Below are 18,765 nucleotides of genomic sequence, written 5' to 3' on the forward strand. Positions count from 1 at the left end.
TTGGCCAGGCTGGTCTCAAATTCCTGACCTCAGTTGGTCTGCCCACCTTGGCCTCCTAAAGTGCTGGGATTACAGGCATGAGCCACTGCCCCAGACCTTCACCCTGTTTAAATTACTCCTTTTAACCTTCCAGGAGAGAAAACTTACCATGTAAATGTATAAAGCCTGAGAGTATAAATGACAGGGAGGCAAGCTTTGCCCAGGCAGCTGAGGCTTCTCCCAGGGTAGCCAGGGAAGGGTAGCCTCCTGTAGAAGAGACACCTATAGGGACTGAACCAACCAGCTTGACATTCCTTGGTCCAGAATCCATGTGCACTCCTTCCTAAGACCACTGAGGCCCTGTCTACTGGGGTTGTAGCGTCTCTGCCTATCCAGGCTAGAGATTTCAGAATGGGTTGTGAACTGGGAGAACAGGGTTGAAGAGAGAGATGCTCCAAGCCCTGGGGCTTTGTGGGCAAATAATTTCACTCAGCAAACTTTGGGGTTACTGCCCTTTGCAGGGCATCTTCATTTAGGGAAAGGCATGAAATGGTAGTGGCCAAACCCCCACCTCACCCCCACCACCTCCAGGCCTAACACCGCAGTGGGGGGAAGATGGGTAGAGGTGCAGGAAGAAGTGTGCAAAGAGAGGGCCTGGATGGGTGGGGGTCCCAAAAGGACCTAAGCAGCAGGAGACCCCCAGGAGTGGGCTTTAGGCCCAGCAGCTCCCCCTTCTCAAGGTGAGTCCAGAGGCCATTCTAAAGTGAGCGTGGGTACCAGCCTGTCCTCCTGATTCCTGAGGCATTGGCTCAGCACCCCATGGGGGACTGCCCTCCTCCAGGCCTGGCACAGAGGCAGGGGGCTAAGAGCAGTCTGCAGGACAGAGGGCAGGACCACAGCAGGGAGGGGGTCCGATGCCAGCTCCCCCTCATGCCATATGAGGCCAGGCCTGTGGCTCAAAGCCCCTGAGCTAGGCATGTCCTGAGAGGCTGGGAGCATCCAGGGGCTGACTCTTCATCCTCAGCCCTGCATAGGCTTCTGCCCTCCTCCCAGGGCCTGTCCATTCCTTCAGCTCCAGTGCCTCCTCCACACGTCCATGCCTTCCACCTCGCCGCATGGAGCAGAGTCGTGCCCCCACAAGCAGAGGAAACAACGAAGCTGGCAAGAAAGAACAGCAGTCAGAGCAGGGCAACACTGGAGAAAGGAGTATCTGTTATGAGCTGGGCATTTTACACCAGCGCTTCCCAGCCTTTTCCATAAACGTGGGAAACATTTTTTGCACATGTACTGTGGCCAGGGGAATCTGCTTCCTCCCAGGCCCCCAAAGCCTGAGGGATCAGTGTGGATCAATCCTCAGCACAGGGTGTCTGCCTTATACCCCACTTCTCAGCTAACACTCACTACAATGTGGGAGGGCAGTAACAGGACCATCTAAGTGGGTTATGGCACTAGAGGTGGTCCCAGGCTCACTAGGACTCTAAAGATGCCTGCAGGCGGGTGACGTCACCTGGAAGGTGATAGTGGGGAGAGGGGATCTAGGTTTCCACTGGAAAAATTAAGGCTAGAAGGCAGGCTAAATCCTTCCTTACCCTGCTCCTAGTTCTCACAAGAAGGGAGTGGCATCCGGGGAAGAGGGCACAGGGCTGAGAGCCAGGGCTTCTAGGTTCTATTACTGGCCCCTCCCCGGGCCTTCCTGACCACAAAACTGCCCCCCACTCCCTGCCCTACTGCTCATGGAGGATTAACACAGCACAAATAACAACTCATGACCCCATCCTGTACCCGCCCACCCTGCCCCGGTGTCCCATGCCCTCCTCCAGCTTCTCCTCCTCTGGCCCAGCCACGCCTGACTGGCACTCAGGGAGGTAGACAGGCCCATGCCACCCCACCACCCCCGGCCCTTGGCATCAGTGGCCTAGCCTCTGGTGCAGTTGCCCTTCCTCCAGCTCCCTTGCTCTCCCAACAGTGAGCCCTAGGGCCCAAAACCCACTGACAAGAATGGGGACCAGGTGCAGTGGCTCACGCCTGTAATCCTAGCACTTTGGGAAGCCAAGGGCAGATTGCTTGAGCTCAGGAGTTCGAAACCAGCCTGGGCAACATGGGGAAACCCCAACTCTACAAAAAAAAAAAAATGAGCCGGGCTTGGTGGCGTGTGCCTGTAGTCCCAGCTACCTGGAGGCTGAGGTGGAAGGATTGCTTGAGCCCATGAGGTTGAAGCTTTTGAGGCTGCAGTGAGCCATGACTGTGCCACTAAACCAGCCTGGGCAACAGGTAGAGAATACTCACACACACACACACACACACACACACACACACACACACACACGCCAGGCACAGTGGCTCATGCCTGTAATCCCAGCACTTTGGGAGGCTAAGGCAGCCAGATCACCTGAGGTCGGGAGTTCAAGACCAGCCTGGCCAACGTGGCAAAACTCCGTCTCTACTAAAAATACAAAAATTAGCAGGTCGTGGTGGTGGGCACCTGTAATCCCAGCTACTGGGGAGGCTGAAGCAGGAGATTCGCTTGAGCCCAAAAGGTGGAGGCTGCAGTGAGGCAAGATTGTGCCACTGCACTCCAGCCTGGGTGACAGAGCGAGACTCTGTCTCGGAACCAAAAAAACCCAACCAAACAAAACAAACAACACACACACACACATACACATATATGTGTGTGTGTAGGAGGAGCTGGATCCCTCAGGCCCAGTCCAGCCAAGCCAGCCCACTGAGGCCCCACCTTGGGAGCTGGACCCCTTGGCTCTATTCGAAACCCTTGATGGTGCCTTCACTAACTGGGGGATACAGTCTTTCTGCATCAATTCAGTGTTCAAACTTTATAACAAGCATTAAAGCATTTAACCTAGAGGAAAGAGGGTCTGTCTCTACTTCCACGTTCCCAACCTCGGTTGTCCCCAGCTGCCAGAAAGCTGAAGCCCAGAAGCCCTGCTCTTCATGGAATGCAGAGGCCCACAGCCTGGGGTAACCTGCAGGCCAGACTCCCTCTACTTCCTTCCACCTGAGTCAGGGCTGAACCAACCTGTGGGAAGGCTCACCTCACCCAGGAGTCCCCCTCCCAGGGCTTCCATCTTCATCTGAGGCACCTGGGTCACATTCAGGACCCGCCGGCCTGGCGCCCCGGGGGAAAGTCCGGATCTGCTGGGTTGGCCGCTGGCCCAGGTATCCCATGCCCTCTGCTGGCCCCAGTAACCTCCCCTAAGACCGTCCGACTGTGAAGTAGAATGCTGGTTCTCATTCTCTCTGTAGGGGAAAGAAGAGAACCGAGAGAAGGAGATGAGAGGGCCCAGTCTCCCGGGGGCTTACCTGCCATGACCTCAGCACCGAGGTGGTGAGTAGCATGAAGGTAAGATGGTGCGTCCGGTGGTTTAGGACACAAGGGTCCCAGTCCCGAGGCTCTGCCGGGCCCGCACTGTCTGGATGGCCTGCTGGTTCTTGAACTTGACCAGGCCTAGGGTGATCTGGGCGTTCCAGCCGGGGTCTTCCAGGGGGCAGCGGAAGTCGATCTCGCCGCCGCCTTCCGTCACCAGCGTGAAGTAGATGTGGCGCCCGGTGCTCTCCACGCACTCCACGGCCTTGATGCGGGCGAAGCTGAGCTCCTTGGGCCGGCCGCCCGTGCCCTTGGCCTCGAAGAGCTGCAGCCCACGCTCGGTGAGCACGCAGCGCTTCCGCTTCCACAGCTGCAGCAGCCCGCCGCTGCGCTTCTCCAACACGCCCTCCTTGAGCACCGTGGCCGTCGCCGCCGCCGTCATGGGCGCCCCGAGGTTCACGGACAGCTGCAGGCTGCGGCGGTCGCGGGGCCCTTCTCGGCCCCGCAGCGTCGGATTCTGGCGCCTGGGGCTGGCTGGCCGTGCGCGGTGCTCACCTGCCCCCTGACTGCCCCGCGCGCCCGCACCGCGGCCCTCAGCACCCCGCTGCCGGGGAGGTGATGTCGGCGTCCCCCGCGCACGCCGCGCCCACAGCCCCGCTTCAGCTGGCACTGGCTCCTCCGCCCGACCCGCCTCTGCCGGGAGCCTCCGCCTCTCCCTAGCCCCTGAGGCCCGCAGCGCGCCTGTTCTGTAGCTCCCGTGGGCTCTGTCTGAGCGCAGAGCGGCAGCTCGCGGGATGTGCCCTTACATGTTCCGCCGCTCGCCTTCTGCGCCGCCCGCCCTCCGCGCATTCCTGCCCCGGCCGGCCCTCCCCGCCCCGGCCGGCCCTCCCCGCCCCGGCCGGCCCTCCCCTCCGCTCCGCGCACAGCTCGGGCCGGGCCCCGGGGGCGGGGCCGCAGCGGAGGCTCTGTCACTCACTGGAGGCGCAGAGCGCCGGGCTGGGAAGGCTGGGACCAAGAGGGGGCTTCTTACTCAACAGCCCAAGGCTTCTGGCTGCCGGTCTGCCACTTCTCGGAACCGCGGCTCCCCCAAGCCCTGAATGAAGCGGGGGATGGCGGGGAAGGGAGGGGGAAGGCGCGTCTCCTAGATTGGAGAGGGTACTGCCAGGCAGTGGGTGGCTGGCTTGGCGATCGCGCTATGGCACCAGTTGCACGTTAGGCGTCAGACAGCTGCTGGCTACTTTGCAGGGGCCTCCAGCCTCTGCATCTAGCCTATGTTGGGTTCCTCCTCCATCGGCCGATTTCTCTGTTCAGGACCCAAGAGAGGCTGTCCACACGATTCACCTGCTCGTATTCCTACCTTCATGCGCTGCGGGGACAGGCCTGTAGAGAGTAGCTAGTGCCAACAAAGGAGAGCTGAGCCTTGAGGTCATTCATGGCCTCCTCGAAGTGGGGGAGGAGGGAACCCCTCCGTGACCTGGGGGTGCCACTGTCTGCGGTCCTCTCCACCGCACATACTTGCAGAGGCCGACGCTGGACCCATGGCACAGCAGTCCCAGGTGTGAGCAAAGCTCCAACCTTGCTTCTGCTCCGCAGATTTTTTTTTTTTTTTTTTGGCAGGGATGGAGTCTCCCTCTGTCTCCAGGCTGGGGTGCAGTGGAGCGATCTCGGCTCACTGCAACCTCCGCCTCCCGGGTTCAAGCGATTCTCCTGCCTCAGCCTCCCCAGGAGCTGGGACTACAGGCGTGTGCCACCACGCCCAGCTAATTTTTGTGTTTTTAGTAGCAACAGGGTTTCATCATATTGGCCAGGATGGTCTCGATCTCTTGACATCATGATCTGCCCACCTCGGCCTCACAAAGTGCTGGGTCTAAGGGCGTGACCCACCGCACCTGGCCCTGCTCCGAAGACTCTGTCCTCCCTTGGCCTCCTCCTAGAATGGACTTCTACCGGATGCAGAGCTGGAGGGGAACCTGGAAGGAGAGGTCTCTTTCGGTTCTGTCTAGAATATTGTGTAAATACAGAGCTTTGCAGAGTTAAGTTCAAACCTCTTCTCTCTTGATTAATGTGTCCTACCCACCTGGGGCAACTTTACTGACCTTCCTCAATTTCCTCATCCATCGAATTATTAATTATTCTCATCTCATGGGGTTTTCCTAATGAATAAGTTAGATAACATTTGTGAAAGACCAAAGACAGGGCCTGGCAACTCTGAGTCTCAATAAATATTCTTCCTTCCCTCTCCCTACTTTTCTTCCCTTTCGAGAATGAGGGGACCCTGAGATGCCAGGCACGGGGAAGAGGGCTCTCCTAGGTCCTTATTCTGTCCCCTCTTGGTCAGTTCCTCCAGGCCCACAGTTTCTTAAGGGCCTCTTCACCAACATGTTAATGATAGATTCTTAGGGGCTAATGATATGTAATAATGACAGGAATAAGACCTCTTTGTACTTACACCCGGTGTTGCCATCCTCCTACCCGAAGAGCAGAGCCTAACGGACGCAGGGAGGGTCCTGTTGTGGGGGTAGGAGTGCCCTCCTCTGCAGCCCCAAAGTTAGGGGATGAGAGAAGGGACCTGTCAGTGTCTCATCCACAGCTCTTTATATACACACACACTCACGTGTGAAAATTAACTCCTAACTCCCAGAATGCCCCTCCAGGAGCGGGAGTAGATAGTGGCATAAAAGAAGAGACAAAGATAGATGTCTCCTGAGGCCCAGAGGGCAGCAGGGGAGGGAGCTTAAGGTGGCCATGGCCCTGCCTGGGCGTGCCATTGCACTCCAGCCTGGGCAGGGATAGCCGGACCTATCTCTACCTGTCCCCTGGAACAGGGAGTGAGCACCTCCCCCAGGGTCTCAGCCTGCCTGCCAGCCCTGCACTCCTATGGCTCCTCCCTGCCACCCACAGGGGTCTCCTGGGTGCACAACCTGGCACAGTGCTGCCATGATCCAAAGTTCTCTCCCTGAGGAAACAGGGCCGTAGACCAGGCTCTGTCCCTGTGAATTTTTTTGTTTTGTTTTGTTTTTAGTGATGGGGTTTCACCCTGTTGGCCAGGCTGGTCTTGAACTGACCTCAGGTGATCTGCCCGCCTCAGCCTCCCAAAGTGCTGGGATTACAGGCGAAAGCCACTGCGCCTGGCCCCTAATTCTGTTTTCTCTCTACCAGTTCCTCTTCTCCCCGAACTGGCCCTGAGACTCATTCATGCTCTTTCCAGCTCCAGGTCAATTCACTGCTGTATAGGCTTTGAAAGTTTACAGAGCCCTCTCACGTGTTTTAGATGCTCATGATAGACAGGTGTTATTGTCATTGTGTGTATTTTACTGATGAGAAAAATGGGACCCAGAGAGGTCAGGTAATGTAAACGGGGTCACATGGCTTTGTAAATGGCAAAACCTGGATGAGAATGCATACTGGCTAACAGGGCCCAGGATCGTTTGATGATACATACCCACACTGCCTATACATGAACATCTGAGTCCACACAGTTCCTTTAGAAATGACCCAGACACCCATACTTTTCTCTTGAGCTTACTGAGTGGAGAGGGGCCAGGCTTTTGGACATAGGAGAAGGAATATTGGATAGCAAGAGTGAGCAGATAAAGAGGGGCCATTGGAAGAAAGTTAGCAAGACATACTCTACTGCTGGAAAGGTCTTCATCAACTAAACATCTGGTTCCCAACAGCACCATGTCTTCCTGGAGGCCTGAATCGGTCCTTGGAACCTGGAGTCCTGTCTTCCAGCCTCATAACCTCTGGGACTAGGGGAAATGACTCATTCTGACTCTTTCCCCAGAGCTGGCATCTTGCCTGGTAGCCACATCTCGGAGAGGCTCAGGCCCAGGCTGGATTATTTGGGCCATCAGAAGGATCAAGAAGCACTCAAAAGCCAGGGGAGCAGAGAGCAGAGAGGGCTGGTGCTGCTGCTCCCTCCCTGCTAGGGTAACCCTACCCTTCCCACGGAACAGGAGCTCTAACTTAACCTTCATGGGGCACTGGGCTGGAGCAGTGCTGGGCCCTAGAGACACTTACTCAATTCTTACTGACTTGTTAACTCCACATGGGGCTGATGGACAGAATGTCCCCTGATAGCAGCCCAGAGCTGGCTCCTCCCTCTACTCACCCCAAAGGGAAAGCTGATCTGCACTGTCAATAAATCTAAGTCCAGATGGAACAGGCTAGACTGCAAAATGGCCCCAGGGAAGAATATGCTGGAAATGGTTCTAGCTCGGGCTGAGCCACCCCACCTCCACACCTGTGTGAGAAGGAGGAAGTCCAAGTAGAGAACGGCTCCCTCTGGGTGGCTACCCAGAACAAGGTGAAAAGAAAGATGAGAATAAGGTAGGACAGAGGGAAGAAGGAGACCCAGAGAGATGCAAAAAGTAACCTCGCTTTTGTTTTGTTTTCTATATTTACTTAATCTTTTTTTTTTTTCTTTGAGATGGAATTTCGCTTTTGTTGCCTAGGCTAGAGTGCAATGCGCAATCTCGGTTCACTGCAACTTCCACCTCCTGGGTTCAGGCGATTCTCCTGCTTCAGCCTCCCTAGTAGCTGGGACTACAGGTGCCCGTCACCATGCTCGGCTAATTTTTTGTATTTTTAGTAGAGACACGGTTTCACTATGTTGGCCAGGCTAGTCTCGAACTCCTGACCTCAGGCAATCCACCAGGCTCAGCAATGCACCTGACAAAAACTGGGAGGTGGAAAGGATAATGCAATAGTTTCCCCTTCTCTCATTATGGGGAATTACTTTGTAATCCCAAAGTGCTGGGATTACAGGTGTGAGACATCGCACCTGGCTATTAATCTTATATAAATTCTGTTTGGTGATCATAAATTGTTAGACTTAATCTAAAGAAAAGCATCGAAGGCAATTTATTAACAAAACAAAATGTACGTTAACACCACAAAAACTTTAAAACTAAGGATGATATCACTCCTTTGCTCAAAAGCCACCAGAACCTTCTCATCTCATTCTGAGTAAAGCCAAAGTCACTGATGCTGCCTGCAGGCCCTCTGAGACCTGGCCTTCTCTCTCTGACCTGACCTCCTACACTTTCCTCTCTCCCTGGCTCCAGCCACAGTCCTCATCATCCCTTGAACTTGGCAACTCTCCCTCCTCAGGGCCTTTGCACCTGCTGTCCTGACTGCCTGGAATCCTCTTCCTCAGATCACCACATGGTTCATTTCTTCAACTCACTCAGCTCTGATCAGATATTACCGTCTCAGTGGGGTCTTCCCCCAACACCCTGTTTAAAGCCACCACCCCCTCCCACAGACATAGATACACATATTATATCCCCTCCCTGCTCCGTTTTTCTCTATGGCACATATTAGCATCCACAACTCTCTCTATTTTTTTAATTGTCTATTTCTTCTACACGCAGGCTCTATGCTAGCAGGGAGTTTTATCTATTTCATTTTTACCCCTGTGGCTCTAGCCCCTGGAACGTTACCTAATACACTGTAGGACCTCAACAAATAATAACAATGAGAAAATGAAGTGGCAATGTACCTTACAAAAACTGGGAGGTGGAAAGGATAATGCAATAGTTTCCCCTTCTCTCATTATGGGGAATCAATAAATGTAATCTAGAGTTAATGAACTAATAAAGAGAATGTAACCGTATTATTTAAAACAATAATGGAAACCACTAGATGGTTAAGTGAGATTTTTAGGGCAGCAAAACTATTTTGTTTGATACTATAATGGTGGATACGTGACATTATGCATCTGTCAAAGCCTACAGAACCATACGACAAGAGTGAGCTTAATGTAAACTATGAACTTCAGTTAATAGTAAATGTATCAATATTGGCTCATTCATTGTAACAAATGCAGGACACTAATGCAAGATGTGAATAATAGGAAAAACTATGGGGGAAGGCAGGTATACAGGAGCTCTGTTCTATCTGCTCAATTTTACTATACGTCCAAAAATGTTATAAAAAATAAGTATTTTAATTAAATACTAAACATTAATAGTTTGCCTGTAATCTCAGCATTTTACGAGGCTACGGCACAAGGATAGCTTGAGCCCAGGAGTCAGACACCAACCTGGGCAACATGGTAAGATCTTGTGTCTCCAAAACAAAAAAAATTTTTTTTTTGAGAAGGAGTCTCACTCTGTCACCAGGCTGGAGTACAGTGGTGCAACCTCGGCTCACTGCAACCTCCGCCTCCCAGGTTCAAGTGATTCTCCTGCCTCAACCTCCCGAGTAGCTGGGATTACAGGCATGTGCCACTATGCCCATCTAATTTTTGTATTTTTGGTAAATACAGCCTGACCAACATAGTGAAACCCCGTCTCTACTAAAAATACAAAAATTAGCCGGGCGTGGTGGAGCACACCTGTAATCCCAGCTACCCAGGAGGCTGAGGCAGGAGAATTGCTTGAATCTGGGAGATAGAGGTTGCGGTGAGACCAGATCGCTCCACTGCACTCCAGCCTGGGCAAGGGAGTGAGACTCAGTGTCAAAAAAAAAAAAACCTAGTCAACTGCACAGTCCATAAATGTTCATGCGGTGCAGCAGTTAAAAACAAACAGATCACAGGTCTTAGTAGGTTGAGATGCCTGAAATATGCTGTTTCATGGGGAAACATTACGGTAGAGTAAATGTAATAAGGCATATAGCATGACCACACATGAACAAAAGTTCCTCTCTGTTGTACAGGTTATACCTGGAAGGATTCACAGCAATATGTTACCTGTGGAATGTCCAGGCTGGGGATGGGCAGTGTGAGAATACCTGTCATTTTATGAGCATGCTTCATATAGTTTGGATATCATACTTATGTATCAGGTGTATTTTAAAAATAATCACATAGGTGTTACATATGTTCTTTAAATAGAATTTCAAACACAGGGGCTGGCTTCAGAGCAGGGGTTGATTTAGAGGCTTGAATGGCAGTTGCTGGCCTCCAGGCATCCCCGGGATTCCCCAAGGTGGGCACACAGACCCTCCTGGGGTGGGGTGTGTATACCAGAGCTGAGCAAACCCAGAGCTGAGCATGCAGCCCCTTCTGTCTCTGCAGTTCTGCCCTCCAACCTTGGGGAACATAAAAAAGGGCTGTTTCCCTTACAGGACCCTGGGCACCTATCCCATTATCCCCTGGCAACTGGAGTTGGAAGGCTTATCTAGGATACCTCAATTTGACTCCCAGTCCAGAAAGAGGTGTGTGGTATAGACCAGTGCTTCTCAGACTCTAATGTGAAAACAGATCACCTGGGGATCTTGCAAATGCAGCTTCTGATTGAATAGGTCTAGGGTAGGACCAGAGATTCTGCACTTCTAGAAGCTTCCAAGTTACACCAATGCTGCTAGTCAACAGAATATACTTTAGATAGCAAGGGTCAAGATCAATGATTCTCAAAATGCAGCCTCAGACCAGCGGCGTCAGCATCTCCTGGGAACTTGTTAGAAAGGCAAATTCTAGGCTCCACCCAAGACCTGGGTTTGGAGCCCAGCAATCCGTGTTTTAACAAGCCCTCCAGGTGATTCTAATGCACACGTGTGAGAACCACTGGTGTGGAGGAAGGAGCACTCACCTAGGAGACAGGGAACCCACGTCATAGCCCAAGCTTGGTGACACCTTACACAATTGTTTCCCCTCTCTGATCTCAGTTTCCTCATCCGTAAAATGGGGACTGTTGAGTTCTGTCTTGCAGATTTAGTGCATATTTGAAAAAAAAAAAAAAAAAAAAAAACCTGGCTACTTTATGGGAGCTATGGAACCCCTGTATAGGCAAGAAAAGAAAACATCGTTACTCCTCAATCTGTTCTACATTCCTGGATTTCTCAAGCCAGGTAGCTCCTCCTCACCTAGATAGGGCATGAAAATGCGTTGGTCCCCAGCCCTATTCCTTACCACCCTGCTTCTCCCTTCAGGTTTCTGCACCCACCCTCCAATCCACAGGGCCCTCGCTGCTCTCCTCTCCCTGGGAGCTGGGGGCAGGGAGACCCACTCCCCAGCTGACTGCTCTATTAGACTTCTGGCCTGCTCGCGCCCCTTTGATGTACAGCCCTTTGTTCCAGGGCTTTGGGGTCTCCTCGGATCTCTGTTTTCCTAAAGGGAAACAGAAGGAAAAATCGACAGAGGTTTCAAGTCTCTGATGACTTGGGTTTTATGGGCACCATTGCGACAGACTTCAAGTGAGCAGCAACCCTGTAGCCTACCCGCCCAGGCTTGCTCCTGGGCCTGGCTCTCTCAGTGGAAATCCCCTCCCACGCTCAGCCCTTTAATCACTTTCCAGCCCAATAACTTCCCTGATTCACCAGGAATCCCTTTCGTCTTGAGAGCACCTACTGCCCCTCTCTGATGGGGCTGAGTCTGGACTTGAAGGCATTTGATCCCAGCATGGGTCTTACAGAGATTGGACTTGTGGGCTTATGGCTCAGGTTGGGGCCTGTAGAATTTTCCCTGTTCCCATGCCATCTTGGCATCTGGGTGCCCATGTTTTAGGAACAAATGAGCTGCCCTGGAATGACTCTCTTCCTTGAGGACACTTGGCCAAGGGGCAAGGACACTAGGAGGAGACTGACAGATGCCCAGGGAACTAGTGGCCTCAACCAACGGGCCAGTAATAGCCGTGAAGCCCTTGACCTGTAAACTGCTTTCTCTTTTCTTCTAGTAATAATAGTGTGCTTTAAATGCAAGTAATGCTTGAATACATTTTTGTTGCAAAAGATTCAAAACATGACAGTATCTTTTCACCACCCCTCTAGTCCCCCAATCTCAGAGACAACAATCCCTTAGCTTGGTTTAGGTCTTGACAGACATTTGTTTTGACTTTTCACACCTCTGTACTCACACTAGCATAAAGCAGCGCTCCCATTGGTAATATAAGGGAGTTTGTTGAACGATTCATAAGTCCTTCCAGCTCTGCCATTTTCTGCATTTGTGGGTGGCTTTTCCCTCTCTTCCCAAAGAGGAGACATTCATAGGATCTCCCTAAAATTATAGGGGGAAAGGGGAATGCATAGAGGAAAATAGGAAAGAACAGTGTCAACAGAAGTTCCTTCAAGATGAGGAGATTATGGATGAGTTTTTTACCACTTGCCTCTGATTTTCAAATGTTCCATCCTGAGAGTTATAAAGATTATTATTTGGCCGTGTGCAGTGGCTCATACCTGTCATCCCAGCACTTTGGGAGGCCGAGGCGGGAGGATCATGAGGTCAGTCATTTGAGACCTGCCTAGCCGACATAGTGAAACCCGCTCTCTAAGAAAAATACAAAAATTAGCGAGGTGTGGTGGCATGCTCTTGTAGTCCTGGCTACTCAAGAGGCTGAAGCAGAAGATCCCTTGAACCCAGGAGGTGGATGTTGCAGTGAGCTGAGATTGCACCATTGCATTCTAGCCTGGGTGACAGAGTGAGACTCTGTCTCAAAAAAAAAAAAAAAAAATTATATATATATAATTTGTGAGTATTACTTTGATAACAGGGAAGCTCTTACACAGTGCCGTTGTCAAGCTCAGGCAGAGAAGAAGGCTGTGAGTTGTTCAGCCTGAGGCTTAGGTCAAGGAGAAATTAACAGATTGCTCAAGTGGAGGGGTTTAGGGAAGGGAAGCAGGCTCATGGCATATTCTTGGATGCGATCTACAGGGAGATTCACAGAAAGGAACTTCAGAGTAAATCCCATTGTTTGTGAATTAAGAATTAAGCATTCTGTGAGCCAGGCCCTGGGCTAGACTTTAGGGACACAATGGCAAATGTGTGAATCAGAATTCTGTACTTAACAGGGAATGGCAACACAAGGGGAGGAGGAGTTCACATCCTTAGGAATCCCCGCCTACTCTTGCAAGAAGGTATTCCCTCCTACTGAAGGTCCCGGAGTTAAGCATTAGATCTTTGACCCGCCATGATCCTGACTTTGCAGAAATATGGTTTCCACACTGGACTTGGCCTATCTAAGGTGATATTGGTATGTGTACTAGTCAGGATGGGGTAGGTTATGCTGCGTTAACAAACTCCTCTCCGGTGGCTCACGCCTGTAATCCCAGCACTTTGGAGGCCAAGGCAGGTGGATCATCTGAGGTCAGGAGTTCAAGACCAACCTGACCAACATGGTGAAACTCCCTCTTTAAAAAAAAGAAAAAAAAAAAGAATAAAAAACCAAGCTCCTCCCAAACCCAGTAGCTTCACACAGCAAATGCCATCTCACTCGTGCCATATGCCCAACTTGAGCTGGCAGGGGAGGAGGTTCTACTCATTGTGATATACACATATCCAGGTTGCTTGAGGTTCCATCACGACACCTACTTCCACAATCTCTGCAACAGGGAAAAGGGACATGGGGAATCACACCGTGTCTCTTAAAGAAGTCTTCTCAGAAGTGACACTTCTGACCTCAATTAGAGGCCATACCAAGTCACATTAGCATATCAAAATTCAAGGGAGGAGGCCAAATGTAACCTCTCAATGTAAACATAGATATTACTCTGTGCCCAGGAATATCTGTGAACATCCTTTAAAGGACTAGACAGTGTGGTTGCCATGAGACTGGTGGGTACCCCCAGAAGTCAGAGCCACCTCTTCACTCCTCCAGTAGGGAGCAACAATCCCCCTTGGCATGGGACCAAGCCCTTGAACTCTCTGGAAGAGTCAGGTTGGGGTCAACAGAGTGGAAATGTAGAAGGCTCAGGAGCAGGTGCTTCTGAAAAGGCACCAAGGGCTTGTCCAGGCATGGGAAATGCCCACTAAGGCTTTATTCATGACAATCTGCTTCCTGAAATTTTCATGGCCTTTAGGGTGAGTCTTCGTAGGCCCATAAACTCGGACATCAGAGGTGGGCAGATCCCCTGAAGCCTGGCTGTTCAAGTGTGGTCTCAGGATCAGCCACATCAGCACCACTTCCCCTGGGAGCTTGTGAGAGATGTCCAATCTCAGGCCCCACCCAAAACCACTGAACTAGAATCTGCATTTTAACAAGATCCCCAGGAGATTCATATGCACATTAAAGCTTGAGAAGCATTTCCCCAGAACTAATTTAGGCCAACATCTTCACTCCACAAATGGGGAGCTGACACCCAGAGGGGAGGAGGCAGCCCAAAGTCACACAGCTGGTTCCAATCCTGGCTCCACCACTTGCCAGGGACTTGAGTAAGTCTCTTTAAAATTCACAATCTCAGTTTCCTTTTATATAATAAAGCGATAAAATAATTACCTCCCAGTGCTAGGATCAAATAAGACAACATCTAGACCAGTGCTGGGCACATAGTATGTGCTCAATAACTGTTAGGTATTGCTGTGGTCTTAACTCACTGTTCCAGCACCAGGCCTCATACTCCCAGAACATGACAGTTTCTTCTTAAAGCAAGGGCGTTAGATATGGCACTGCAGAGATAGGACGTGGACCCAGCTGCCTGCATTTATATCCTGCTCAATTTGACATTGAGACAGTTGCTGAATTGCTCTTTGGTTCTTGGCTTCGGTTTGATCAGTTGTAAGTGGATAAAACGACAGCACCTACTTCATAGGGCCACTGTGACAATTAAATGAGGTAATACATGTAAGGTTTCAAAGGGTCTATAGCATATAGTAGGCACACAAGCTGGATGAATAATAATGTCTCCAAAATGTCCAAATGAAGACTAGGGTGGAGGTAGTTGCACCCTAGAAAGGCAGGGGACAGGCGTTTCTCAGGAGGAGCTGCCTCCGTTTTGTCCCTTTGACCTATTTTAAGTCTCCAGTCTGTTTCTCTGGCCCCTGGAGGGGCCCCAACCCCTGGCTGTGTTTTTCCCCCTCCACTGGACTCAGTGGGCTCCCTGGTGCCTCCATCAGGATGCCCTGAAAGGCCAGGGGATCTCTGGTGGGGAGGGGCACACTCAGGCAGATGACAGCTGTCTTCAAATCTCTGAAGCCCTGTCACACAGGAGAGGGATTAGACCTGTTCTGGATGACTCCAGGGGACAGAAATAGGAAGTTCCAGGACATCCTCTCTAATCATTGGAACCATTCAGAGGCAGCCCCAGCTGCGGGGCGGGGCGGGGCGGGGCGGGGCGGGGTGCGGTGGCAGCTAAGCGGTTGCCCCATCAGGAGGGTGAGCTGCAGGGTGGAGCCCAGCACCCCCTGGGAGGCTGGGCTGGTCCGCGGGTTCTCAAGCCGGGCAGAGCGCGGGCGAGCGTCAGAATCTCCTGAGGAGCTTGTTGAATACAGATTCCCAGGCCCCGCCCAAGCCAACCGGATCAGAATTTTAAAAGGCTTCCCCAATGATTCTCAGAATGAGGTCTGCGCTTGGAGGCGGGGCCAGGGCTGGGCGTGGCACGGGGGCGAGGTGGGCAGAGGGCCAGACCGTCCAGGAGCTAATCCCTGCGTTCCTCACTCTCCTCTACCACCCTCACCAACCTGGGTCGGGGGATCGTGCCTCGCTGGGCGCCCCCCACATTTCATCTTAGCCAAAAGTTCGAGAAGCGACTGGGTGCCCCTCTCGAATAATTTCTGTGCCATTGATTCAGGGATCACTCTCACACCTAATAGCGGCTCTAACGCCCCCAACCCCCGCTCCCTAAGATCTCTGGCCTCACCCCTCCAGTCGGCCTCCTGGTCTTCCTGTGCCTTCCCAGCTTCTCAGGTGACCCAGACAATTTGCTAAGGCTCTTGGAGATGGGCAGCCCGAGGAGGCTGGGCCTGCCGCCCATCGGGAGGAGAGCTGTTTCCCATCACATCCGAAAAAGCCCAGGGCTCGGCCGCTCCTGCAGGGGGGATTGCTCCCACCAAATGCATTCTCCCGAGGTCGCCCTGGACGCCTTGCTCGGAGATGACAGAAACGAGAAAAGAAATACCTAAGTGGACATAAAGACCTTGCTCACCCTTTGGTGACCCTCTGGGTCAATTTCACAGGGTTTGGTATTCCACAGGGCCCCGAAGCGCGCCAGTACTCAGAGAAGAAGGGAGCGTCGGGGATTCGACGCGTGCGCTGTCTTGCGCAGGAGCTGTCCTCAGGGTCCACGGGGAGAAGAAGGGGGCGTGGGGTGCGCGGAAAGGCAGCGCCCGCCTTTTGCCCTGACCCCACAGCGCCACCTGGTGTCTCCTGGGACGGCGCAAGCGCCGCGCCTGCGGATGCTGGGCCTTCCAGTCACCCGACCCTCCTTCGCCCCGTGCCTCCCCTGCCTGGTGTCCCTCTTTCCTCGCCGCGCCCTTCATTGTCCAGTGGGTGCTTCCTGACCTGGCCGCAGCTGGCTTACAGCCCACTGCCTTTACCCGGGTCTTACTCCCAGGAGGTGCGCCCGGGCCCCTTCCCCACCGTGGGGCTGCACTGGAAGACAGGGGCCCCGGGGCAGGACAGCTACCGGAGCAGGGGACAGGAGGAGTGGCCGACAGGCCCTCCGGAGCAGCCAGCAGAGGGCAGCCTCTCTCCAGCTTTCGGCCCCCAAAGGTCCCATCCCGGCCACTCCTGCAGGCCCCTCCCAGAACAGGAGGGTCCACCTGTGTGCGTGGAACCAGCCACCCTCCTGGCTGCACAAACCTGTCCAGAGCAGCTTTTGTGGGCCACGCCCTGTGCTGGAGCCAGAGGGGTTGCCAAGATGGAGCCCTTGACCCCGATTGCAGAACCTGTCAGTGCCCACCCTGGACCGAAATTCTCCTCTGAGCTCCCACAGCTCTTCCCCCTGTCACCTTGCACTTTCCTATCGCTCTGCACCATTGATGAGTGTTATGTATGCATAGGTCCCGTTCTCAGAGTCGAGGAGGGGGCTCTGTCAAGCCCACTGTTGGAGCTGGTCATTTGGGAAGTACGTACAAGAGGTGTTGTTAAAGCATCTGCCTTTGTTTTAAATTTTTAGTGTGGGCACATTTTCAAGAAGGGCTCAAGCAGAGCAGCTGGGATGCATTAGACAGGTGAGTCTAAGATGAAGGATGCTGCGACCCCTCACATGAGCCTATTTCCAAAAACTGTGGCCTTCTATGGACTTGCTGTGGGGCCCCTAACGGCACGGAGCCAGGTCCCTCCACCTAGGGAAGTGAGCTTTCTAGATTTGAAGTGAAAGTTCCTCTGGCTGAATTTCCCCCTTAGGCTGGGGCTTTCCAAGTTGGGAGAAGTTATGAGCACAGCGTTGGGGCCTGGCTGAGCCCCTCCAAGTCCAAAGTCCATGCGATTCTCAGGCCCAGATTTGGGCGCGGAGACCAGACAGAACAAGGCAGTGGTATTTGGTTGGTCAGGTCACTTCAGACAGTGTTGTTTGGTTGGAATTGATGCTGATAAGTAACTGGTCCTTAGAAAAAGCAGGAACAAATCTACTTTGATTCATTTTAACCAGACTCCCTGCTAATTTTTTTTTTTTTTTTTTGACAGATTTTTGCACTTGTCGCCCAGGCTGGAGTGCAATGGCGTGATCTCAGTTTGCTGCAACCTCTGCTTACTGGGTTCAAGGGATTCTCTTGCCTCAGTCTCCCAGGTAGCTGGGATTACAGACACCCGCCACCATGCCCAGCTAATTTTTTTTTTTTTTTGAGACAGAGTCTCACTCTGTCACCCAGGCTGGAGTGCAGTGGTGTGATCTTGGCTTACTGCAACCTCCGCCTCCCAGGCAATTCTTCTGCCTCAGCCTCCCTAGTAGCTGGGATTACAGGCGAGTGCCACCATGCCCAACTAATTTTTGTACTTTTACTAGAGACGGGGTTTCACCATATTGGCCAGGCCGGTCTTGAACTCCTGACCTCATGATCTGCCCGTCTTGGCCTCCCAAAGTGCTGGGATTACAGGCGTGAGCCACTGTGCCTGGCTAATTTTTTGTATTTTTAGTAGAAATAGGATCTCACCATGTTAGCCAGGCTGGTCTTGAACTCCTAATCTCAGGTGATCCACCCACCTCGGCTTCCCAAAGCCCTGCTAATTTTGATTACTCCCATTGAGTTCCTTCCCAGCTCCATAGACAGGATTGGGACACCAGGGTTCTGGTCTAAACAGCTTTATTGACCAGATGAGAAATCCGCTTGGGTACAGCCCATGCCTGCAGCCTTTTCAGTGTTGTTCTTTCTCTCAGATACTGTTGTTCTTTCAGTCGCGTGGAGCAGTGAGGCCCAGCCCTTTCCCCTTCCTCCCACCACTACTCCTAACCTGGGGCCTGGAACGGTGGAGTGATGTGATCGAAGCGTCCCTTGAGAAGGGCAGAGTGGAAGAGGCAGGGTCTTGGGTTAAAGGGAAGAGTCTGAGGTCTCAGGGCAAAGGGAAGGGGTGTCTGGATGAAGACCGAGGCTGTGCCTACCTCCCTCCACATCTGAGGATCAAGTAGGTGTGGCAAGAACAGGGCCCTGACCTGGGCTCTGCTGACCACAGCCTCAGGACCCAGCATTAAGGCCAGAGGTAACTACCTGAAGATTTGGGCCACTGATAAACGCCAACATATGTTTCGGGCGTTTCATTAGGATCCCCCATCAAGCAGGGAACGGCATGTCTGAGAAGGTTAAATGACATCCTGACTTAGCAGTCCTTAGACCTGGGTTATTCTCCTCCCACTCCAAGTGGGAGGCT

General features: G+C 52.5%; 2 protein-coding genes and 1 long non-coding RNA gene across 3 annotated transcripts in view; all 3 read right to left on the reverse strand.

The window, feature by feature from the left end:
• Window positions 1–477: 477 nt before the first annotated feature.
• Window positions 478–4,166, reverse strand: PHLDA3 (pleckstrin homology like domain family A member 3). Its single transcript, XM_017499443.2, has 2 exons — window positions 3,298–4,166; window positions 478–1,137 (listed from the first exon to the last, which is right to left on the reverse strand). The coding sequence occupies exon 1, from the start codon at window positions 3,741–3,743 to the stop codon at window positions 3,360–3,362; it is 384 nt and encodes a 127-aa protein (XP_017354932.1). The 5' UTR covers window positions 3,744–4,166; the 3' UTR covers window positions 478–1,137; window positions 3,298–3,359.
• Window positions 4,167–14,781: 10,615 nt separating this feature from the next.
• On the reverse strand, window positions 14,782–17,578 carry LOC119467056. The gene is made up of 2 exons (XR_005195585.1): window positions 16,106–17,578; window positions 14,782–15,158 (listed from the first exon to the last, which is right to left on the reverse strand). It is a non-coding gene; the product is annotated as an uncharacterized LOC119467056 (long non-coding RNA).
• Window positions 17,579–18,346: 768 nt separating this feature from the next.
• CSRP1 (cysteine and glycine rich protein 1) overlaps window positions 18,347–18,765 on the reverse strand; it is a 24,219-nt gene continuing 23,800 nt past the window's right edge. The window contains exon 6 of the mRNA XM_017499442.2: window positions 18,347–18,422. Coding sequence (XP_017354931.2) covers window positions 18,347–18,422 — 76 coding nt within the window. The remainder of the gene's footprint in view (window positions 18,423–18,765) is intronic.

This window comes from Cebus imitator, unplaced genomic scaffold, assembly GCF_001604975.1.
Source record: "Cebus imitator isolate Cc_AM_T3 unplaced genomic scaffold, Cebus_imitator-1.0 Scaffold257, whole genome shotgun sequence".
NCBI lineage: Eukaryota > Metazoa > Chordata > Mammalia > Primates > Cebidae > Cebus > Cebus imitator.

What these genes read in the sequence shown, in the direction of transcription:
- PHLDA3 (XM_017499443.2), bottom strand. Translation starts at nt 3,743, where the DNA reads ATGACGGCGGCGGCGACGGCCACGGTGCTCAAGGAGGGCGTGTTGGAG.